At 44.5% G+C, this 24,941-nt stretch overlaps 1 protein-coding gene across 3 annotated transcripts in view; it reads right to left on the bottom strand.

Moving 5' to 3' along the window:
* Positions 1–24,941, bottom strand: part of SLC44A5 (solute carrier family 44 member 5) — a 297,524-nt gene that overhangs the window by 16,997 nt on the left and 255,586 nt on the right. Inside the window, exons 20-22 of one of the 3 annotated variants that reach the window (XM_073593720.1) lie at positions 14,711–14,799; positions 11,986–12,070; positions 5,224–6,061 (exon numbers count right to left, since the gene is read on the bottom strand). In XM_073593720.1, coding sequence (XP_073449821.1) covers positions 5,949–6,061; positions 11,986–12,070; positions 14,711–14,799 — 287 coding nt within the window. In that variant the 3' untranslated portion in view covers positions 5,224–5,948. Of the gene's footprint in view, positions 1–5,223; positions 6,062–11,985; positions 12,071–14,710; positions 14,800–24,941 lie in introns of those variants that run through there. The other 2 variants (XM_073593722.1, XM_073593723.1) reach the window with 2 other exon arrangements.

Genomic DNA, 24,941 nt, shown 5'->3' with positions numbered 1-24,941 from the left:
GAAAATAATAAATGGTTTTTACATTTTTTACAAATAAATATTTGAAAAGTGTGGCATGCATTTGTATTCAGCCCCCTTTACTCTGATACCCCTAACTAAAATCTAGTGGAACCAATTGCTTTCAGACGTCACCTAATTAGTAAATAGAGCCCACCTGTGTGTAATTTAATCTCAGTATAAATACTGCTGTTCTGTGAAGCCCTCTGAGGTTTGTTAGAAAACCTTAGTGAACAAACAGCATCATGAAGGCCAAGGAACATACCAGACAGGTCAGGGATAACGTTGTGGGGAAGTTTAAAGCAGGGTTAGGTTATAAAAAAATATCCCAAGCTTTGAACATCTCACGGAGCTCTGTTCAATCCATCATCGGAAAATGGAAAGAGTATGGAACAACTGCAAACCTACCAAGACATGCATCCAAGATACAAATGCACACCACACTTTTCAGATATTTGTTTGTAAAAAATGTTGAAAACCATTTATCGTTTGTCTTCCACTTCACAATTATGTCCCACTTTCGGTTGGTCTATCACATAAAATCCCAATAAAATATATTTACAGTTTTTGGTTGTAACATAACAGAATGTGGAAAATTTCAAGTCGTATGAATACTTTTTCAAGGCACTGTACATCCATTATACTGATAAATTCTAATGTTTAAAGAGATACATGTCTATAATAATAATGATAAATCTTATATTATATCTGAAGCACTATGATAAAAGAGATACAGCCTGGTTCACACCTATGCAGGTTGCAGTTTGCATATACCAGGTGCATTTTGCGTTTTTCAATACACGTTTTTGATTCATTGAAGTCTATAAACCAAAAGCACAACCTGCTGGTCTCTGGCCCTTTCCATAAAATGCACAGATGTGAACGTGACCCATAGGTGACTATGTTAAACTGACTGTAGTGTGTTTCTGCAAAACTGAAAATGCACTAAAAAATGCATAGGTGTAAACCAGCCCTAATGTCTATATCTTATATCATACCTTAAACAATATAAGGAAAGACTTCTTAAATATTTTTTATTGTCATTGTATGTTTTTGTGTATTGCTATATTTAAGTTGGAATTTTCTTAGGTCGTTGATTTTATATTGCAGTTTATAAACAATATTTTTTTTCCATGTAGAGGCGGTAATCTGCTCACCCTCGTCTTTAAGATTAAGCCCATTTTTTTGTTATGATTAAGCCCAGTCTTTGGGTGGATAGCATCAGCGGAAGCAGTCTCTTTGTCCAGATCAATAAACTACTTCATGTTGGATATTAACCAAGTCCTGCTGTTGGATTTTTTTATTTAATTGTGGTTTGAGGCTGGAGCAAGCCCTTGCTTGGCTTTGGATAGGAATACCATTAAGATGTCACATACAATACCAAGATGTGTTCCTTCACTGATAAATATAGATGCTGTTATAGAACACTATAAGATCATCATTAGTTATCAGGTATAAATGGCAGGTCTACCCCACAAATTAGCAATGGTATTGGGCTTCCTGGTGCTAAGGAGAATGGTCTATTTCTCTCATAGCAAGCAATCAGATACTCTCAAGTAATTTTCGTTTCATTGTGCACAGTGAAAAAAAAAAGAAAGAATGTGACTGATCACTGTAAAAAAAAAAAACAAAACATTGGCGCCCTTTCATGTACATTTTTACATATTAGTTTATTTTCTTCAACAGAAACTTAAAGTGGAAATCCAGGCTTTTTCTAACGAAGCTTAAATCTTCTCCCACTTAAATCTTCTCCCACCACCTATCTAAATCCTATTCTAACTACCATGTGAAAGGAAGGTGCTTATCCTGAGGGCGCTTAACCTATCCTGAGAGCGTTCTGGTTCAGTCACATGATCTCCCTAATGGCTGGCTTCTTGGGAGAGGGGAGGTCACCGACAACAGCTGCTATAAGGCATCCATTGTCAACTGCCCCCCCCCCCGAAGCTTCCACTGATCACATGACCGGACCACAGCACCCTCAGAATAGGTAAGTACAGTAAAATCTTGGATTGCAAACATAATTTGTTCCAGAAACATGCTTGTAATCCAAGGCACTTGTATATCAAAGCGAATTTCCCCATAAGAAATAATGGAAACTTAAATGATTTGTTCCGCAATCATTTATTCATAAGTCCTTCAGTTTATAGTCCATCTAAAAAGATTATAGCAATGTGACCAGGTTGTGTAACCATAAAATGTCCATCCACAAATGGAAGCCTCCACAAGGGGATTAGAAGTCAAATGCAGCAGGAGCTCCAGAGTTTAAAAGAGAGGAGAGGCGCCTCTAAGTGTAGCAATATGGTTACATTTAATGAAGGTACAACATTTAGCAACTCACATGGTTGATGATTAAAAGAGGCACATCTAAGTATGCAGGCATCCAGGGTAAAGCTGTCCACATAGACCATCCTCCGCACCGCCGGCTCTCGCCGCTGTCAGTCTGCAATTGCGACCTGGAAGACTACCCTGCAGTAGAGCGATCTGAAAGCGATGTTTGAAGCGCTCATGGAGCACAGCGTGGAAAGGACGACGTCGATGTCGGTGTGGAGGACGGTCTATGTGGACAGCTTTACCTCGGATGCCTGCATACTTAGATGTGCCTGTTTTAATCATCAACCATGTGAGTTGCTAAATGTTGTACCTTCATTAAATGTAACCATCTTGCTATACACTTGGAGGCGCCTCTCTTCTCTTTTATACTCAGCTGTGACATGACACTACTATTAAATCAAGACATTGCTTATATATCAAGTCAAAATTTATTTAAAAATGTTGCTGGTCTTGCAAAACACTCTCAAACCAAGTTACTCTCAAACCAAGGTTTTACTGTATAAGGATCTTTCTCGCACAGTTGGGGGTGGGGGGGGGGGGGGTGGAGCAGGTTTAAGCTTAGTTAGGGAAAAACCTGGATTTCCACTTTAAAGCCCTATTGAATTGTCAGTTTAACTATGCTAAATGTATTCTAGGGAATTTAATGTGTGCAAAGTCTTACAGTTTGTTTTCTATAGAAAGTAGCCCCAGCCTGAGTAAAAAAGCCTGTCCCTCCATATTGTTTAGAAAGGACTTTTGGTCACTGCAAGAAAATAGTTCTTTCTGTGCAGAGGTCCATTAGAGCTAGAGCCAGAGCTGTCTAATCAGCAAAGATCATGCTCCCTTTTTGATTGTTGAACAGGTCTGACTAAGTAGGGGGTAGGTTACACTTCTTCCACACAAAAAGCCAGGGTTAGTCTCTGTGTCTTTTCTGTATATTATGTTATTGTTGGATTTTTTTTTATTATATTCTTTTGGAATATGTGATTATTTTGTCTTTATGATTTGACATTTGTTTTTATGCATCTGACATGTATTTCGCCGATTTAAACTCTTCCAGCTCAGCCCCAGCAACCCTTTAAGTTGGTCTTTGGGTCTGGGGTTCGGAAAGAACTGCCCAATCATGTGACCACTGACTGGCTGACAGAGTGCTCGCATGATCAGAAGCTGGTCCTACCCAATCATTACCAGCGATCGCTCGGTTCTCAGAGCTCCCTGAGAGCTGGTGACGGTCAGTGTCACCTGCTCTTACTGGAGGCAGCCGGCTCAGGCTCTCAGCGGCTCCCTGAGAGGCTGAGCCAGGAGTCGGTCCAGGCATGTGGGCGGATCATGACCATATGGTTGCGATAGTGCAAGGCAGAGGAAAGAGACAATCCCTGATGCCGCACATCTGTGTAGTCCTATAGTGATAATGAGAGTGACAACCTCAGCCTGGACTCCCACCAGGTCACGCCCCCAACGCATTTCGCTCCGCCCCCCATCCCCCCCCGCAGAGCTTAATTATGGGGAAAAATATGGTCGTGATCTTTCCCAAGCCTGGACAGACTCTGTGACATCAGCCAACAGAGGGCTTCAGCCCGCTGTCTGCTGAAAATGGGTCACAGAAGTACAGAACTGACTGCACTCCTGTTATCCACAGGAGAAGTACAGCCAAACAAGCTTTGGCTGTATTTCACCTTCAAAACCACTTGCTGACCGCCTTCTACATATATACTGCGGCAAGGCGGCTCGGCTGCGCAGACATACCTGTATGCCGGTCTGTGCATGTGGTACTGCGGGCGCGCGCCTCGGGTCCCCCGGAATCTATGTCCACCGGCCACCCACGATCGCGGTAAAGAGAGGCAGAACAGGGATCTGCCTATGTAAACTAGGCGGATCCCCGTTCTGACAGGGGAGGAGAGAGATAAGCTGATCCTAGTGATGATCAGGAACAGCGATCTCTCTCTACTCCCAGTCAGTCCATCCCCCTGACAGTTAGAAACACCATCCTGGGGAACACTTAACCCCTTGATTAACCCCTTGTGTTACCCCCTTCCCTGCCAGTGTCATTTATACAGTGATCAGTGCATTTTTATAGCACTGATCACTGTATTAGTGTCACTGGTCACCAAAAAGTGTCACTTAGGGTCAGATTTGTCTGCCGCAATGTGGCAGTCCTGCTAGAAATCGCTGATCCCCGCCATTACTAGTAAAAACAATAAAAAAAAATAAAAAGTCCCTAAATATTTCCCCTATTTTGTAGACGCTATAACTTTTGCGCAAACCTATCAATATACGCTTAATGCAATTTTTTACCAAAAATATGTAGCAGAATACATATTTGCCTAAACTGATGAATAAATTAGTTTTTTTATATATATTGTTTTGGATATGTATTATAGGAGAAAGTAAAAAATATATTTTTTTTTTCAAAATTGTCGGCCTTTTTTTATAGCACAAAAAATAAAAACCGCAGAAATGATCAAGTACCACCAAAAGAAAGCTCTATTTGTGGGAAAAAAAGGACATTAATTATATGACTGGCTACTGTAAAAAAAAAATAAACACTTTCATTGGTATGTATTTTTGGACCCATCAATACGTTGGACTTTGCAGTGCCACTTTTGCCATACAATGGACAGATTGTACACTAATATGTCATACAAAATGGCTGTGGGCCCTGTATGTAGACAACAGAAGTGCCATGAAGGGAACCTTCAAGCAACAACTTGCAAATAATGCAGTGAAATATGTTTCAACAAAAACCATGCACTTATCCAGAAGAAACTTTTTTTCTTTGCATTCTTCTTGAGAATATTAAATCACAGTTTATATGGTAGAGCTGTGAAGTGCAAATGTTTCCTAGCACCAAATGTTCAGAGATAGTAAAGATTGCTAGCCAAACCTCTCACGCCGAGCAAAACACAAAGAAGAAGAAAAAACAGAAACCAAATCAGGATATGGCTACTTTTATCAATGTACCATTTATGTCAAGTATTTTTTTTTTCTCTATGAAAAGTGAAAGGTTAGATATAAAAAAAGTTCAATTCCTTTTATACAGAAACCAGCTTTATAAAAATATTAAAATCCTAAAAGCAATTTTAGGAAAAGCTATATATAATATTAACATTTCTCCTGTTCATAGGCACTAAAATGTAACATTTTTTTTTTGTCATGAGATTTACACATCCAAGTTTGAGGACCTCCTTGTTATATCTTGAGGACCTCTTCGGTATTAGAGCTTGGTGACCTGCTTCATCGGAAAAGCCCTTGCTAAAAAAATTTCATATGTGGTCCCAAGTCACTCAACATTCCTTAAGAGGTCCTTAGTAATAAAAACATCCTTGCCAAATGATTCCTCAATCAAAATTTCTCACCTAACGTCTTCCTCACTAAAAAGGTCCTTCTCATCCGATCCCACCTAAGCTCGTGATTCTACCTTACTGGTGGTTACAAGCTCAACAGCTCGACCACCAGGTCGTTTCTCGGTTCCCTCACCAGTAAAGCCTCACCATCTTATGTAAACACATCATCACCACCACAACCTTTTGGACCACTAAAGACACATGGTCAACAAAATCTTCTCGAACCTTCGTGTGCCTCTTCAAAGCTCAGTTATTGGGTTAAAGGTGCGTTCTGTTAGAGAAAGCCAGTGCAATAAATTAGCGCTTTGCCTTCTTTGAGCTAAGTTCCTTTTTTCCCAGAATCCTATGCAACTCTGGCGACATGTAGTACGGTTTAGATGCAGATCCGTTATTCCTCTCCAGGTCTTCGCCTGAAAGTGAAAGGGCGGGAGCGAGTGGCAGGAAAGAAAGAGAAAAGAAGTAGGAAAATGAGTGGCAGTTTTGTAGAGACAGAAGCTTTGGGGTTGATTTACTAAAGGCAAATAGACTGCGCACTTTGTAAAGTGCAGTCGCACTCTGCAAGTACAGTTCCTCCAGAGCTTAGTAAATGAGCAGAAGGTCTGCCAACTTCCATCATCCAATCATGTGCAAGCAAAAATTCGTTTTTTTTTTTTCTTTTTTCCTTGCACGTGATTGGGTATTCTTTGCAAAGTAAAAATTTACCTCATTTACTAAGCTTTGGAGCAATTGAACTTGCAAAGTGCACAGGCTATTTCTCTTTAGTAAATCAGCCCCAAAGTGTGTCATGTGACACCTGATAGTTATTTAAAGGCAATTCCAGGTTTAGATATACTGTATATATTTTTAAATGATTCTTCCATGCCTCCTTTTGAAAAGTAATTTTTTTCAAAGCACTCCACAATTGCCTTCCACATGCCTCCCCAGCTTCAAAGACACTCCGCATCATTCAACCCACTTCCTGGGAGTCCAGGCTGTCATGGACACACCCCCCGGGATTGAGTCATTAGACAACCTGGGCATACAAGGGAATATAGAGTGCAGAGAATGGGACACACACATCATCACACACGACCACCGATGCCAAGAAAGAAGAGAAAGGACCACACTCGTTACAGGACCAACCAAAAGACACTTGAAATTAGGTATGTATTCTGGGACTCTTTTAAAAGTAGGTGCATGGAAGGGGATTGACTTGAGGTTCAAAAACGACCTGGAGTTGACTTTAAATACCTACTAGATTTCAGATACAGATGGCTAAATCTCAACAAATAAACCAACTGTTGTAACTCTTAGCCAAGCCAGTGGAGATCATTCTATAAAACATATTGAATTACTTAATTTTCCATAATACGTGTGTAAATCTTTTGTTGCTAACAATTAAAGCCAACATATAGCCAACACTTTCTTTTTTAGTCTTTAATAGAGAAGTGAAGTATTAGAGACCACATTAGTGTCCCCACTGGAGGACTCACCCACTCCATTTGTCCTGATGTCCATTAGTGATGGGAAATCAAATATTCTAGGGCAGCCTTTCTCAACCTTTTCAACACAGAGGAACCCTTGAAATAGTTCTCCAGACTTGAGGGAACCCCAGCTAAAAATTAGAAATCTACAATTCATGATACATTAGTGTGATGGTCGGTGGGAAGAATGGTCCTTACACTTGTGGTCATTGGGAAGAATTACCTCCTTACAGATAGCTAAAAAGATCAATGGGATCTTGGGAACAGTGGGAACTTATCTGAGAGGCAGAAATTGCCCAATGCTGAAGGAACCCCTAGCAACCTCTTGAGGAAACCTAGGGTTCCACGGAACCCTGGTTGAGAATCACTGTTCTAGGGGTTTCACCGGATCAAGAATTGGTTAGAAATCTTCCCACGAGGAGAGATTTTTCTCACTTCCTGTTGTGTCGACACAGACAGCACAAAATAAACTGACTGTCTGGGTTTTATCCCCTCTGTACTCTATCCAAACCTATAAAAGAAGAGTGTTGACTATAGACACAATTTAGTGATTCAAGAATGTTATCCCTATTTTTGCCTTCTTCTGTTTCAACCATGGGTTGATTTTTACGCTATTTTGGAGCAACCAAATGTATTGGGACGCCTGCCTTTACACATGAACTTTAATGCATCTCAGTCTGGTTTAGGAGTGTGTCTATGGGAATGTTTGACTATTCTTCCTGAAGCGCATTTGTGAGGTCAGGCGCTGATGTTGGATGAGAAGGTCTGGCTCGCAGTCTCCTCTCTAATTCATCCCAAAGGTGTTCTATCGGGTTGAGGTCAGGACTCTGTGCAGTTTGGGGATGGCCCCTTCCTGTTCCAACATGACTGCGCACCAGTGCACAAAGCAAGGTCCATAAAGACATGGATGAGCGAGTTGTGATGATTTAGAGTGGAGACTGTGAGCCAGGCCTTCTCATCCAAAATCAATGCCTGACCTCACAAATGCTCTTCTGGAAGAATGGACAAACATTCCCATAGAGACACTCCTAAACCTTGTGGACAGCCTTCCCAGAAGAGTTGAAGCTGTTATAGCTACAAAGGGGGGCCCAATTCAATGTTGAACCCTACAGACAAAGACTGGGATGCCATTAAAGTTCATGTGCGTGTGTAAAGGCAGGTATCCCAATACTTTTGGTAATATAGTGTATGTTATGCCCCGTACACACGGTCGGACTTTGTTCGAACATTCCGACAACAAAATCCTAGGATTTTTTCCGACGGATGTTGGCTCAAATTTGTCTTGCATACACACGGTCACACAAAGTTGTCGGAAAATCCGATCATTCTGAACGCGGTGACGTAAAACATATACGTCGGGACTATAAACGGGGCAGTGGCCAATAGCTTTCATCTCTTTATTTATTCTGAGCATGCGTGGCACTTTGTCCATCAGATTTGTGTACACATGATCGGAATTTCCGACAACGGATTTTGTTGTCGGAAAATTTTATATCCTGCTCTCAAACTTTGTGTGTCGGAAAATCCAATGGAAAATGTCCGATGGAGCCCACACACGGTCGGAATTTCCGACAACATGCTCCGATCACACATTTTCCATCGGAAAATCCGACCGCATGTACGGGGCATTAGATGCAGGCTGTAAATGTTATCCCCTAATAGGAATATTGTTTGTGTTGTACATGATCCTACTTATTGTTACAGCAATTTTTTTTAAATGTTAATTTGATCTATGAACATTTCAATAATCAGCTTAAAGTGGGAAAGCTCTTTCACTCTAAAGATAAAAGTGTTGCTTTAAACCCAAAAACAAACATATATTGCCGTTTATCAGTCCTTTGATGTGGTGGCTCTATTGATTTTCTTTTTTCAGGCTTTTTGTTTCCTTTATTTTTACCTGTGCCAGTAAAACACTTCCTGTCCTAGGATGGCAATGCTCACTCAACCTTCTGTATCTGGACATCAGAAATAAAACACTCCTTTTCTATTCTACATAACATAGAAGGGTGTGGTTCTGTACCCCCAAGAGGTAAAGTTATAGAAAAGCTTTATTTAAAAAAAAATGAAAATAATAAACAAGGTCTACCTACCTGCTCTGTGCCATGTATGGCGCAGAGCAGCCCTGATACTCCTCTTCTCGGGTCCCCCGCCAGCACTCCTGGCTCCTCTTCAGCAAGTGCCTCCATAGGAAGTTGCCTGCTATGGGAGCACTCATGCGGGCTTGCGCCCAAGCTGTCCTGTCTGCGTCTATAGACACAGACAGGGCAGCTCGGCCCCGCCCCCCTCGCCTCCTCACAGAATTTGATTGACAGCAGTGGGAGCCAATTATTCCCGCTGCTATCAATCTACCCAGTGAGAAGGGAGAGAGTGGAGGGACCCGCTACTCTCATGCACAGAGCTGGAACAAGATCAGGCTCAGGTAAGTATGGGGGGATGTTGGGGATCCTCTGGCACAGAAGGTTTTTTACCTTAATGCATAGAATGCATTAAGGTAAAAACCTACAGCCTTTACAACCACTTTACCTAAAAACACCGTAGCTGTTAAAAGTCAGCACAGGCAGTTTTCACACAAGGTTTCTGGCAGGATCAACAGATGCTTTTTGAACTTATCAAACAGATAATAAAAAACACTTTCAAGGGTATATTTAACATGAACCAAATAAAAGAAGAAGTTCGTTGTTTAGTCTTTAAATACATTTTAGGCAGATATTACAAGGTATCTATTACCTTCTTTCTCCAGAAGATCCCCATTGTTGTCCCAACAGGGAAAACTTTCAATTTGCTCTTGTAGCCTTGAATATGTGCCTTAAGCCTTGCCCATACATGGTGCTAAGCCCCCACCAATCCAATAGTCCCCATTCCAAAGAAATGACCTTATTGGCCAATAACACATTCTAAATGGACAGGGGGCTGATAGCTGGATGGGGCTGATCGCTATTGTTGGGCAGGCTTAAGTCTCAAAGTCAAGAAGTTGAAGCCTCCCATATGAGTTAAAAGTAACATCAGAGAAGGTCCACCGATAGAGTGGAGACAAGTTGACATTAAATCTTATATTTTCACTTGTTTTAGAGAATACAGTTATTACATTTTGGTCAAAGTAAATTTATAGAATAACCCCCACTGGCTGGAGATTCATTTGTTGCATATGAAGAAACAGTAAGAAAGTACAACAAAGAAAATACAAATACGGACAAAAGAACAGAAACAGGGAGCGCAAATAAGCTAGCGAGAACCGGTGGGTTGACTCCGCATTATGCTCCCTCCATGAGGTTTTACTGGAACACCTATGTGATCGCAATTTGTGAATCCACCAAAGTCTATATAATTAATGTACTTTATACGTAATGAAAATAAGTTTCTAACTGTTCCATCCTTGCTAGAGTATAAGGAAGAGAAATTACTATGTTTTATGTGAAAGCAACTATATGGATTTATCATGCAGACTCTAATGTCATACAACAAAAACTACATCACAGTGAAGCCCGATGTGAAATTCTGATGGCCTAGTCCATTACTGGTCTTTTAGATACTGATAACCCAAAAGTCACATTGACATTTGTAGCAGAAAGTGAGCTTTAAAACAAGCCCTCACTGACCTCTGTAGCAACAGGCACTATGGAACAGTTTACATCAAAAGCACTGAATGGGTCAAAGGTCTTTCTCTCATCAGCTCAGCTTCCCCAGTTTCCCCCTCCCAGCAATGACTCAGCTGTTCAGCTACCCCTGTTCTCCAATCACATTGGTGATTTAACGGCTCAGCTCACCCTGCTCCCCTCCAAGCACTTAGCAGCTCTGCTCACTTTGCTCCCCTCCCAGCAGGGCCCCAGCAGCTCAGCTCACCCCGCTTCCCTCCCAGCAGCTCAGCTCACCCTGCTTCCCTCCAGCAGGGCCCCAGCAGCTCAGCTCACCCAGCTTCCCTCCCAGCACTTACTCAGCAGCTTAGCTCACCCTGCTCTCCACCCAGCAGGGCCCCAACATCTCAGCTCATCCCCACTTCCCTCCCAGCAGGGCCCCAGCAGCTCAGCTCACCCCTCTTCCCTCCAAGCACTTACTCAGCAGCGTAGCTCACTCTGCTCCCCGCCCAGTAGGGCCCCAGCATCTCAGCTCATCCCCGCTTCCCTCCCAGCAGGGCCCCAGCATCTCAGCTCATCCCCGCTTCCCTCCCAGCAGGGCCCCAGCATCTCAGCTCATCCCCGCTTCCCTCCCAGCAGGGCCCCAGCATCTCAGCTCATCTCCGCTTCCCTCCCAGCAGGGCCCCAGCATCTCAGCTCATCCCCGCTTCCCTCCCAGCAGGGCCCCAGCATCTCAGCTCATCCCCGCTTCCCTCCCAGCAGGGCCCCAGCATCTCAGCTCATCCCCGCTTCCCTCCCAGCAGGGCCCCAGCATCTCAGCTCATCCCCGCTTCCCTCCCAGCAGGGCCCCAGCATCTCAGCTCATCCCCGCTTCCCTCCCAGCAGGGCCCCAGCATCTCAGCTCACCCCTCTTCACTCCAAGCACTTACTCAGCAGCTCAGCTCACCCCACTTCCCTCCCAGCAGGGCCCCAGCAGCTCAGCTCACCTCGCTTCCCTCCCAGCAGGGCCCCAGCTGCTCAGCTCACCTCGCTTCCCTCCCAGCAGGGACCCAGCAGCACAGCATACCCTGTTACCCTCCCAGCAGTGACTTATCAGCTCAGCTTTTCTCACCCCTCTTCCTCCCAACTTTGACTTAGGATCATTCCAGTTTCTTTGGGGGGCGGGAGGGTAAGCTGGTTCCAGACCTAGCAAAATGTATTTTGTCAGAAAGCCAGGAATGATATGAATTGGCAGACAAAACTTTGTTGTGTGGGGTGGGGTGGGGTGGGAGGGTTCCCCCTATAAAATGCAATACTTACAAAAACACAGGAAAAGTGTGTCGACACACATGGCATAGACGCTGAAAAATCCATGTGCTACAAGGTAAGATCCAATGATCACTGTCTGCAGGGAAGAGAAATAAATGATTTTACAATGACATTTCACTATAACAAAATGATCTCTATCACTTTACAGCAATGTAATTAAGTTATTGAACTACTCAGACCTGTCTAATAAAATCTAATGTGTGTTTGTGCATTAGGAATATATTTTAAAACTAAAGGATAAAAAGGTGTCTGTGTTACCCTTAATAACCAATTACAGCAGGTCTTCTTCTAACATTAAAGGGGTTGTAAACCCTCGTGTCTTTTCACCCTAAGGCATCCTATGCATTAAGGTAAAAAAACACCTGGCAGTGAGTGGCCCCCCAGCCCCCTGTTTTACTTACCTGAGCCCCGTATTTCTGTCAGCGGAGACGCGCTCTCCCTCTCTTCACGGGGTCCCATTCCTTGATTGGATAGATTGATAGCAGCGAGCGCCGGGGGGCGGGGCTGAGTCTGGCATTGGTGTCTATGAATGCAAATGCTGGATTCGGAAGCGCGCCCGCAAGGTAACCCCCCCCCCCCGGGAGAGCACACTCTCCTAGGGGGTTATCTGATGCGGGGAGAAGCCGCGAGAGCTGCAGGGGGACCCCAGACGACGAGGTTCGGGGCCACTCTGTGCACAACGAGCTGCACAGTGGAGGTAAGTATGATATGTTTGTTATTTAAAAGAAAAAAAAAAACCCTCACAATCACTTTAAAGTGGTTGTAAACCCTTACAGACCACTTTTCACTACAGGTAAGCCCATAATAAGACTTACCTGTAGCTACCGTGGATTTCACCTAAACCTGCACGGTTTAGGAAATATCCCCTGTATCAGCATGTGCCGACGTCATCAGCACATGCCCATGGAAGCAACGGCTTGTTCGTGCTATTGCTTCAGCTGATGTTCCGGCTCCCGTGCGCATGCGCAGGAGTGATGTCATCACGGCTTCGGCCAATCACAGCGCCGGAGCCCCACGATACCCGGAAATAATTCCGGGAGACATGTTGCCAGGCAGAGCAGTGTGCCAGGACCGATGCGTGGGCTTCGATCTAAGGTGAGTATTTCATAATGAGCTAGTATGCTATGCATACTAGCTCATTATGCCTTTGTCTTGCAGTTTTTTTTGTTTTTTTTTTCTGGTGGTTTACAACCACTTTAAAAAGAGAGCTGGAATCTGATTGGTTGCTGTGGAGAACACGTTCAGTTACTTCCTCTACTGTTTATTATGAAGATTAAATTGAGTGATGGATACTCAGCATCACATATAGGCGTTACTTAGGGTAGCGTGCAGGCAAATACAGTCTGCCTAGGAACACCCACTCCTCCAGGATGAAATTCAACCATTACAGCATTTTTTTCATATTTCACTGTATTATTTTACTGTTGATGCTTGGAATAGACTTCCAGCAGAGGTAGTGAGTCAGTCAACAGTAAGTGGTTTCAAACATGCTTGGTACAAATATAAACCTATACTCAGATACTCAGACAAAAAAGAAACCCCCCCCCAAAATCTAAACATGTAAAAAAAAAAAGGCCAGACTCGATAAACCACTTGGTCTTTTTTATGCCGTCACTTTTCTAGGTTTCTATGTATATATATTTGCATGACTCCTCCCAAAAGCCAGCCCACTGCTGAGAGCCCTTAAAGTGATTTGTAAAGTCTCGTTTTTTTTCTATAAAAATAACAAACATGTTATACTTACCTCCTCTGTGCAGTTGGTTTTGCACAGAGCAGCCGGGATCCTCCTCTTCTCGGGTCCCTCTTCGCTGCTCCTGGCCCCTCCCCTCCTATCAAATGCCCCCACAGTCAGCAGCTTACTATGGGGGCACCTGAGTCGAGTCACAGTTTTGTGTGTCCATTCAGACACGGAGCCCCGACCCAGCCCCGCCCCCTCTTTCCCCTTATTGGCTGACTGACTTTGATTGACAGCCGCGGGAGCCAATGGCGCCGCTGCTGTGTCTCAGCCATTCAGGAGGAGTGTCCCAAACGGCTTAGACATTCGTGGACATCGCTGGAGAGAGATGAGGCTCAGGTAATTAGGTAATTAGGGGGGTGCTGGGGGAGGCTGCTACACATGCATTGCATAGAGAAGCACAGAGACTAAGTGATAAAGTCTAAAATGAGATATGTAATGAAAACTGAATTTATTAGCATGTTGATGAAGGGGGGAGGATGAAGGAGGGAAGGAAAATATAAGATTACCTAAACTTTAATATAAGAAACATGGCTAAATTCCCGCAGGTGTAACCTAAGATTTTCTGAGGGTCACTTGTTATCCCATAGTACATATTGCCACCCTGTAAGGATGCACTGAAATTTGTGAGACCCCATAAGAGGTCGCTTTTGGATACGTAATGCCATTTCTGGTTGTGTCTTGTTAAAAAAAATTATTTCAAAGGCGTTACCAGTCTTCCCTAAAATCTGTGCATGTATCAGAAGACACCATAGAGAATAAAGGAAGCCTCTGTCTCTAGCTCATCACATGTACCAGGTACTGCCATTGTTCTCTATGGTATCTTACAACAAGATTTCCACAGATCAAGAGTGCTGAAGGAAAGCATTATGGAGTCAGCCCCGGGGAGGACAGGAAACTAAACCAGAACCTTGGCTCGTCTCATATGTGATTCTGTATTTATATCTGTATTCATATGTATTTATTATTAAAGTCACTTACCAAGAGTGGCACCCAATAGTAATTCAAAGATGGAGCTTCATCAGAAATATAAGGTATTCTTCTTGTGAAAAAGAAGAAAGCCAGGACTCCTACAGATACATACAAATAGAAATAAAGCTTATTCAAAAAATCATCTGGCTTATTACATGCAGAGCAAAAGGGCAAGCAACACATTTTGTTACAGCAGAACTCCGAGCAGGAGAATTTTCTATCAGTTCAAATGCCTTAATTGCAGGAATTCTCAGATTTTATTGTATCCCATATATTTAGAAATATGAACATGAAGTGGGTGCCTAAATACCCTTTGACCTGAATAGAGCAGAGCTTTCACATCCCTACCTACTCCAGCCACAAAACTGATGCCCTTATCGATACCCCTGTAGTGTGAGGCCACAAGGGGGGGTTATAACTTAGGGTGCACTAACAGTGGGCACAGTTATACTGAACCTTGCCTAAGTTTAACTATCCCCCTACCCATGCCCCCCCGGTCTGCAATGCCACTGGGTTATTACACACCTTTCACATCAATGGACTGATCGCGTCCCCCAGTCCGTTTTTTCAGGCGGACCCAATCAGACCATCCATAGCTCTCCTGACACCGGCCGGCATCCGATTCGATCTGGTCCGTCAAAAACAGACAGATGGGGATACAGTGACCATCCGTCCGGCGGATCAGATGAAAGTTGGATGGAAAAGAACTGGCAGTCAGTTTCCATCTTACTGCCCCATAGAGAACAGCGCCCTGTGTCTGTGTCTGCTCTGCATAGCGGAACAGACACGGACCTGTCATCTGCCTGCTCAGCAGAGCTCAGCAGAGCTCAGCAGAGAGATCCCCCCGCTGAGCAGGCGGATCAGCTTGACGGAGTCCGTCCCGTCTTAAAGTGGCCTAAGCAAGTGTTCCCAGGCACACTTACATCATTACCTCTGTCAACCATAGAAAATTGCAGCTGGCCTTGTAGGATAGTGCACCACATCCCCTTTAAAGGCCTCTATACCTTGTTTTCAGTATTTGGACATTAAGGGTGCTAACATATATGTAGCGCTGGTAGATTTTTATCTACTGCTGATAGGTAAATTTAGTGGGTCGCTTATCACAGGAAGTTAGATTTGCCTCTGTTCCAGCTTGCCTGACGTTGCATGTAGTTCCACATTGTGCCGGTGGGTGTCGTTGTCACCATCGGCAGGTGTTGGAAAAGCAACGTGTTGAAGCGAATGAGTGTTCCTCTGTCCCGGAGATAACTCGGTGGAGGTGGTCCTCCGAGTTGCATTCTGGGAGAGGGTATTTATGGGACAGATGCCATGTTTTAGGGTTCTTTTTCAGCCACCTGCTGGCCCTCCTGGCCGACAGGTATGTGTTAAGAGTACCACCTCGTGGTCCTCCGTTCCGGAGGCCCGCGTCGCTGCGGCGTGTGGGGGGGCCCAGAAGCTTGTCTGGGGCCTACCACAGTGGCAGAGGAATGGTCCGGAGCTGTCTATCCAGAGTGAAGAAGCTGGACAACCGAGGAGATCCCAGGGGAGGACCCGTCATGGAAGGATCATGCAGTGTGCTGGTCTGGAGAGGGGCCTGGTGACTCGGTTGGAGGACACATTCCGAAGTAATCTTACAGTATAGTACTGCCGGGTTGGCTTAAAGGTTCAAGTGCTGTGTCTGACATTCATCACAAACCAATACATCCTGTGGCAGAGGATCGTATGGGTTTTATTTCAGATAAGTCTGTGGCAGAGACTTTTGTTCATGCTGCGTGCTGGCTGCTAGGCAAGTGAAAGATGTCTATCCAGGCGGGCAAAGAATAAATCCTACGAAAGGGGAGACTATTCAATTACAAGTGTTCAATTGCAAAGAATGTTCTGAAGAAATACAACAGAAAGGTATTTGAGCTTCCCTGCAGCTTTCCTACTACCTCTTTCCTGCTACTTCCCTAGTTCGTTTTATTAAAGCATTGGAAAACCTACTCAAGTTTTTGGTGCTTATATCGTCCAGAGGTAAACTCAACGGAACCCTAGACCCAGTGCCGGTGAAACAGAGGTATCGAGAGTGAAGGTAACAAGCCCGCTTTAAACCAGCAGCTCCACCGAGAGTTATTGCTACATATAGAACATACAAATTATTCTAGCATTAAAAAGCTTTTTCAAATGTATTATTGATTAAAAATTATTATTCCACCCATAAAATATAAGGTGCTTTTATCCTTAGCATAGCAGAACATACTTTCTTAACAAATACCAATTAAAATATAAAATCCTGCATACAGACCCTGGTTACCAACACCCTTCAGAATAATATATGTACAGTAAAACCTTGGTTTGAGAGTAACTTGGTTTGAGAGCGTTTTGCAAGACAAGCACATTTTTTTTATAAAGCTTGACTTGATATACAAGCTATGTCTTGATATACAAGTAGCGTCATGTCACAGCTGAGTATAAAAGAGAAGAGAGTTGCATCTAAGTGTAGCAATATGGTTACATTTAATGAAGGTTCAACATTTAGCAACATATTGCTACACTTAGAGGCGCCTCTCTTCTCTTTTATACTCTGGAGCTCCTGCTGGATTTTGCTTCTAATCCCCTTGTGGAGGCTTCCATTTGTGGATGGACATTTTATGGTTACACAACCAATCGCATTGCTATAATCTTTTTATTTAGACTATAAACTGAAGGACTTATGAATAAATGGTTGTGGAACGAATCATTTGAGTTTCCATTATTTCTTATGGGGAAATTTGCTTTGATATACCAGTGCTTTGGATTACAAGCATGTTTCTGGAATGAATTATGCTCGCAAACCAAGGTTTTTACTGTATATCTAAGAAAGTTTGTTGTCCACTGATAGCTTACATGCTGGTCACATGGTGGATCCGGACGGATTTTCTACATGTTCTGTGGATTACTGAACTCATTTCATCATGAACCATGAAGAACCTCTGCCAACCGGACCACAGCAAGCCCTGCTTCTGTGCTCAGTTATTTAAGGTGAGTTCACACTGAACTCACATTAAGCCAAACTGTACCTGACCACAAGTGAAACGTGCCCCGGACCAAATCTTGCAAGTGGTCCTGGGCATGGCAAGCTTGACTGTTGCCAGGCACAGTTTGGAATACTCACACTTTACAATGAACCAGACCAAGGGGGTGCACGATGCATAGGCACGGTTAAAGCCGCCAGTGTGAGTGCACCCTTGGGAGGGGCAGGAGACTGATAACCTTCACTGTTCAGTGGGTTCTTGGTGCCCTTACAAGCCCCGATGCCTTAGACATCATGCTGTCCTAGGTACAAAAAAAAAATGATGCCATTCTTTCATAAAGCTCATTCCTTGTGTCATGTGATTATTTTGGTTAAAACTAAAATGTCCTATTAGAAGTCACTTTGTGCCTGCTATTGAATGTACAGGAACAGATGTGCTGGTTTTGAACACATCAATGGATAATGGAGGAATTAGGTCAATAAAATTCAGATGGCGCACAGTGGCTCCATTAAGGTTGCTCTTGGAACAAACAGGGTAACCCTAAAATGAGAGGCCCAAATGTTTGAAATTTATAGTGCTGTGAAAAAGTATTTGCCCCTTCCTGATTTTTGTCACACTTATGCCCCGTACACACGGTCGGATTTTCCGACGGAAAATGTGTGATAGGACCTTGTTGTCGGAAATTCCGACCGTGTGTAGGCTCCATCACACATTTTCCATCGGATTTTCCGACACACAAAGTTTGAGAGTAGGCTATAAAATTTTCCGACAACAAAATCCGTTGTCGGAAATTCCGATCGTGTGTACACAAATCCAACGCACAAAGTGCCATGCATGCTCAGAATAAATAAAGAGATGAAAGCTATTGGCTACTGCCCCGTTTATAGTCCCGACGTACGTGTTTTACATCACCGCGTTCAGAATGATAAGATTTTCCGACAACTTTGTGTGACCGTGTGTATGCAAGACAAGTTTGAGCCAACATCCGTCTGAAAAAATCCTAGGATTTTGTTGTCGGAATGTCCGATCAATGTCCGACCGTGTGTACGGGGCATTAGAGAAAAATAGAAGTCCACCCTAACAGAAAATCCCTGCATCTACAGACATCCACAATCTAACACTAACCTATATAGCCCTGTAAAGAAGAAATCCGTATACATACTTTTTTGAAGCCGATCCGGTCTAAAGCAGGGGAAGCTCTGCAGAGGACACAGCTGACAACGGCTGTGAAATGAATGGGGAGTGACATCACCCATAGAGTTACTATGGGGCTTCCGTTGTCGGCTGGCTCCTCTGCCCCCGCCTCCACAGCGAAGCTGCAAATGACAGCTCAGCGTGGGATCGGGTCGAATCGGCTTCAAAAAAGGTATGTATACTGATTTCTTCTTTACAGGGCTAGATAGGTTAGTGTTAGATCGTGGATGTCTGTAGATGCAGGGATTTTAGTGTTAGGGTGGACTTCTACTTTAACCATTTCCCGCCCAGCCGTCATTCTGCTATAGGCCGGGCGGGAAGTGGTTCAGTTATCCTGACTCATATGACGTCCGGCAGGATAACATGCCGCCGCGCGGGCATGCATCACGGCGATCGTGAAGCGGTGTGTCAGTCTGATACACCGCTCCACCGATCTTGGTAAACAGCATCCGGCGGAGGCTCTTTACCATGTGATCAGCCGTGTCCAATCACAGCTGATCACAATGTCAATAGGAAAAGCCATTGATCGGCTTTTCCTCACTCCCGTCTGACAGACGCGAGTAGAGGAGAGCCGGTCGGCGCAGCCCCCCCTCAGATGACCACACTGGACCACCAGGGACGCCACTAGGACCACAAGGGAAGGGGGAAACATGTGGATGGCCAGGTATGTACTCCATGGCCATCCACATGTGCCCAATGTGCCCAGTCTGTGCCCAATCTGTGCCAATTAGTGCCCACAAATGGGCACTGATTGGCACCATTATATTTCAGTGATGCCCAGCAATGCCACTCATTAGTGTCATCAGTGCCACCCATCAGTGTCCATCGGTGCCACCTGTCAGTGCCCATCCGTGCCCATCAGTGCCCACCTATCAGTGCCCATCAGTGCCCATCCATGCCACCTATCAGTGCCACCCATAAGTACCCATCAGTGCCACCCATAAGTACCCATCAATGCCACCTACAAGTGCCCATCGGTGCCAGCTATGAGTGCCCATCAGTGCCGCATACCAGTGCCACCTATCAGTGCCCATCAGTGCCACCTATCAGTGCCCATCATCAGTGCCCAGCAGTGCCACCTCATCAGTGCCACCTCATTGGTGCCACCTCATCGGTGCCCATCAGTGTCACCATATCAGTGCCTGTCAGTGCAGCCCTATCAGTGCCCGTCATTGAAGAAGAAAACGTACTTATTTACAAAAAATTTTAACAGAAACAAAGAAAAACTTGTTTTTTTTCAAAAATTTTTTTTCAAATACCACCAAAAGAAAGCTCTATTTGTGGGAACAAAATGATAAAAAATTTGTTTGGTGTAGCATGACTGCGCAATTGTCATTTAAATTGCGACAGCGCTGAAATCTGAAAATTGGCCTGGGCCGGAAGGTGTCTAAGTGCCTGGTATTGAAGTGGTTAAATAATTCAGATCATCAAACAAATTTTAATATTACAAAACGATTATCGGAGTAAATACATACAAAATTCAGTTTTTAAATGATGATTTAATTTTAAGGGAAAAAGCTGTCCAAACCTGTCTGGCCTTATGTGAAAAAGAAATTGCCCCCCACTTGCTAAATCATAACTGAAGTGTGAGTAACCACATTTTTTTGGAAAGCTGAGTTAAATTTTACTTTCCAAACCCAGGCCTGATTACTGCCAGAACTGTTGAATCAAAAAATTACTTAAAAGGAAGCTGTCTGACAAAGTGAAACCTGCTAAAAGATCTCAAAAAGCAACACATCATGCCACCATCTAAAGAAATTCAAGAAAAGATGAGAAACAAAGCAATTGAAATGTATCAATCTGGGAAGGGTTACAAAGCCATTTAAAAGGCTTTGGGACTCCAGCAATCCATGGTGGGAGACAATATCCACAAATGGAGAAAACTTGGAACAGTGGTGAACCTTCCCAGGAGTGGCTGACCTACCAAAATCACACCAAAAGCACGATGACGACTCATCCAGGAGGTCATAAAAGAACCATGAACAACATCTAAAGTACTGCAGGCCTCACTTGCCTCAGGTAAGATCAGTGTTCATGATTCAACAATAAGAAAGAGACTGGGCAAAAATGGCATCCATGGGAGAGTTCCCAGACGAAAGCCACTGCTGACCAAAAAGAACACAAAGGCTCGTCTCACATTTCGCCAAAAAAAAATCTTGATTATCCCCTAGATTTGTGGGCAAATTATTCTGTGGACTGAGGGGACAAAAGTTTAACTTCTTGGAAGGCGTGCGTCTCGTTACCTCTGGCGTGAAACAAACACAGCATTTCATAAAAAGATCATCATACCAACAGTCACACATAGTGGTGGCAGTGTGATGGTCTGGGGCTGCTTTGCGGCTGCACGACCTTGGACAACTTGCCATAATTGATGGAACCATGAATTCTGCACTCTACCAGAAAGTCGTGAAGGAGAAGGTCCGGCCATCAGTTCTTGACCTCAAGCTCAAGTGCACTTGGGTTATGCAGCAGGACAATGATCCGAAACACAACAGCAAGTCCACCTCTGAATGGCTCATAAAACAAAACAAAATTAGGCCTCATTCACACGAGGCGGATCCACTGCCACGGAGTCCGCCAGCTCAGCGGGAGATCTCTCCGTTGATCTCGGCTGAGCCGGCGGATGACAGGTCCCTTTTTGCTCACTGAGCGGGGAGGGGCTTGTCGAGCGCCGTTGATTCCTATGGAGGGATCGGACAAAAATGGGCAGCATGTCCGTTTTCATCAGATCTCACCCGATCCGATCCGCCAGGGACAGATGCGAAACGTAGGGCCATCCGTCTGATTTTAGCGGATCGAACCGGGTCAGGTGTCAGCGGACATGTCACCGCTGACATCCGTGGCTCCATAGACTAACATGGAGCGCCCGTTCAGATCCGCCGACAAAACTGACAGGCGGACCTGAACGGTCCGACAGTGTGAAAGGGGCCTTAAGGTTTTGGAGCGGCCAAGTCAAAGTCCAGACTTCAATCCTTTTGAGATGCTGTGGCATGACCTTAAAGCGGAGTTCCACCCAAAAGTGGAACTTCCGCTTTAAGGCCTCCTCCCCGACTCCTGTATGTGTAACTGAGCTTTTGGGGAGGAGGGGGGGAGCAGGTACCCAATTTTGACAAGTACCTGCTCCCACTTCCGTTTAAGTCGCCTAGGCGATTGGAAGTAGAAGCTCTCCCTCTCCCCTCTTCTGGGATATATGACAGGTCCTAGAAGACTTTGGGACTAGTCACGAAAAGCTTCGCAGCTCGAGAACACGCAGTGGGAACCTGGCTGTGAAACTGAAAGCTGTCACAGCCGGGTTCCCATAGTAAAGATGCCGGCGCCACCGAGGGAGGACACAGGGAGAACACAGCGTGGGTGAGTGCACCGCTCGATCGTGGGACAGGTGAGTGATTGTTTATTAAAAGTCAGCAGCTACACTTTTCTGTAGCTGTTGACTTTAAATAAACAAAAAAACGACTGGAACTCCGCTTTAAACAGACTGTTCATTCTGGAAAACCCTCCAATGTGGCTGAATTAAAACAATTCTGCAAAGAAGAGTGCGACAAAATTCATCCACAGAGATGTGAAAGACTCATTGCCAGTAATTAAACGCTTGATTGCAGTTGTTGCCGCCAAGGGTGGCACAACCAGTTATTAGGTTTAGGGGGGGCAATTACTTTTTCACATAAGGCCAGGCAGGTTTGGTCAGCTTTTTTTCCCTTAATAAATGAAATCATCATTTTAAAACTGCATTTTGAATGTACTCGGGTTATCTTTGTGTAATAATAAAATGTGTTTGATGATCTGAATCATTTAAGTGTAACAAATATGCAAAAAAAAAAAAAAAAATCAGGAAGGGGAATATTCTTTTTCAAAGCACTGTAGATACAAAAAGTCTAATAAGAGCGCCAAGCTAAAGAACTGAGACACTGAAATCTTTCAGTGATGATTCTCGGTTACAACAAGACAACACGAAACAGCCAACACATTTCAGGGGTGCAAAAGGTCTTCCCCTTCTTAAGGGCTCAAATGTTGTGTATACCTGGAGGGACTTAAAATGGCACAAATCACCAATATTACCCACTTGCCGATCGTATACTGTAAATATAGGGTGGCAAGGTGGCTCTCCTGCACAGGATCACGTACCTAGTACGTGACCCTGCACTTCCGGGACCCACGCGAGTGCCATGGTCAGCCCGCTCCCACTGTGATTAGACACAGTGGGAGTTGATCAGCAGGTACAGCAGACTCGATGTCCACTGGCACTCGCCAATGCTTCGGTACACAGACAGAACGGCAGTCTGCCCATGTAAACAAGGCAGATCGCCGTTCTGTCACTACAGAGGACATGGATCCTGTGTCTCTGCTAAGCAGGGGCAAGATCCATGCCTTCTCCTAGTACAAGCACCTCCCCCGCAGTAGTAAAGCACTGGTCAGGCACACATTTAACCCTTTGATCCCCCCTGATGCTAACCCCTTCCCTGCCAGTGTCATTAGTACTGTGACAGTGCATATTTTTTAGCACTGATTAGTGTCACTGGTCCCCAAAAAATGTCAAAAGTGTCAGTTAGTATCCTGACTGGCCGCCACAATATCGCAGTCCTGCTATAGGTCGCTAGTAAATGGCCACCATTACTAGTAAAAAATTTTTTTATATTTATTTATTTTTAATATTGTTTTTTTCAAAATTGTTGGTCTTTTTTTTGTTTATAGCGCAAAAAATAAAAACTGAAGGGGTGATCAAATACCACCAAAAGAAAGCTCTATTTTTGGGAAAAAAGGACATTTTATTTGGGTACAGCGTTGCACGACTGTACAATCGTCAGGTAAAGTAACGCAGTGCTGTATCGCAAAAAATGCCCTGGTCATGAAGGGGGGTAAACCTTCCGGAGGTCAAATGGTTAATTGATTAATAGCACGCTTCGCTGCTATTTTGCTTCTGAGCAATCATGTCTATCTTCTCTAAAAAATTATTTTGGTAAATTTGCCTTTTTGAATCCCTCCTATTATACACGGAGAAGTATGACCAAATTGCTTTTAAACATACTTCTCCTGTGAGTTACAGCAGTGCACTTAGTTCTGCACTTCTGTGACCCAGAATCAGCCGACAGTAGGGTAAACCCCACTGTCATCTGATGTCACAGAGCCAGACCAGACTTTGCAGGGATCCCAACAATAATGTCAGGATCCGCCCAGATGCCTGACCGACAGCTGGCTCAGCCTCGCAGCACGCCACCGAGAGCCCGAGCCAGCCACTCCCACCCCTTCCACAGCCTAGAGCTCGAGTGAGCGCTGGAGGGGCAGAGCACGGAACGGTGACTGACAGTCACCGCTTTGTGCTCAGAGCCAACCCAAAAACGGAGTGATCAGCAGTCTTTGATCCCTCAGTTCTTGGGGTAAAGCCATTGGGGGGACAACTACAGCATCGCACTGATGATGCAGCCACATAGGTGAGTATAAATGTTTGGTATTTTAATATCCTGCACTTCTTTTTTAAGTCAGTCTTTTGCTCTTCCAAAACATCTGGATGTTTCTTGATGTCACTGAGAATCATTATTAAAAGATTTTGGACTCTCAGTTCTTTAGTCTGGTGCTTTCAGCAGACTTTTTATACATGCGTTATATTCAGAACTACTAACTGCTTGCCGCCCACCGACAAATGACAGAGGGACGGTGCGGCTCTCGTTCTGGGTGGACGTCATATGACGGCGCACTCTGTGTGTCCGCGGGGGAGCGCAGCGTGGCGATTGCGGCCGCGCCGTGTTGCTAGAACATGGCTCGCACCCGATCTCTGTAAAGAGTCGCGGCCGTGGCTCTTTAACCATGTGATTGGCTGTGCCCAATCACAGCTGGTCACATGTAAACACGGAAATGCCGGTAATCGACTCTCATCGCCTCACACTGACAGAGTGCATGGCGAGGAGAGCCAATTCGCGGCATCTCCTCGCAGGGAACATCGAGACATGTAATCAGTGCCCCGATTACAATAAACCGCCACCAGTGCCCACAAATGCCACCAATCAGTGCCCATTAGTCATGCCAGTCAGTACTGGCTATCAGTGAAGCCTATCAGTACTGCCCATCAATGCCCATTAGTG

The sequence above is a fragment of the Aquarana catesbeiana genome, linkage group LG07 (genome assembly GCF_042186555.1).
Source record: "Aquarana catesbeiana isolate 2022-GZ linkage group LG07, ASM4218655v1, whole genome shotgun sequence".
In the NCBI taxonomy this organism is placed as follows: domain Eukaryota; kingdom Metazoa; phylum Chordata; class Amphibia; order Anura; family Ranidae; genus Aquarana; species Aquarana catesbeiana.
Note: the sequence above shows the minus strand (reverse complement) of the source record. Positions and strands in the feature narration are given on the sequence as shown.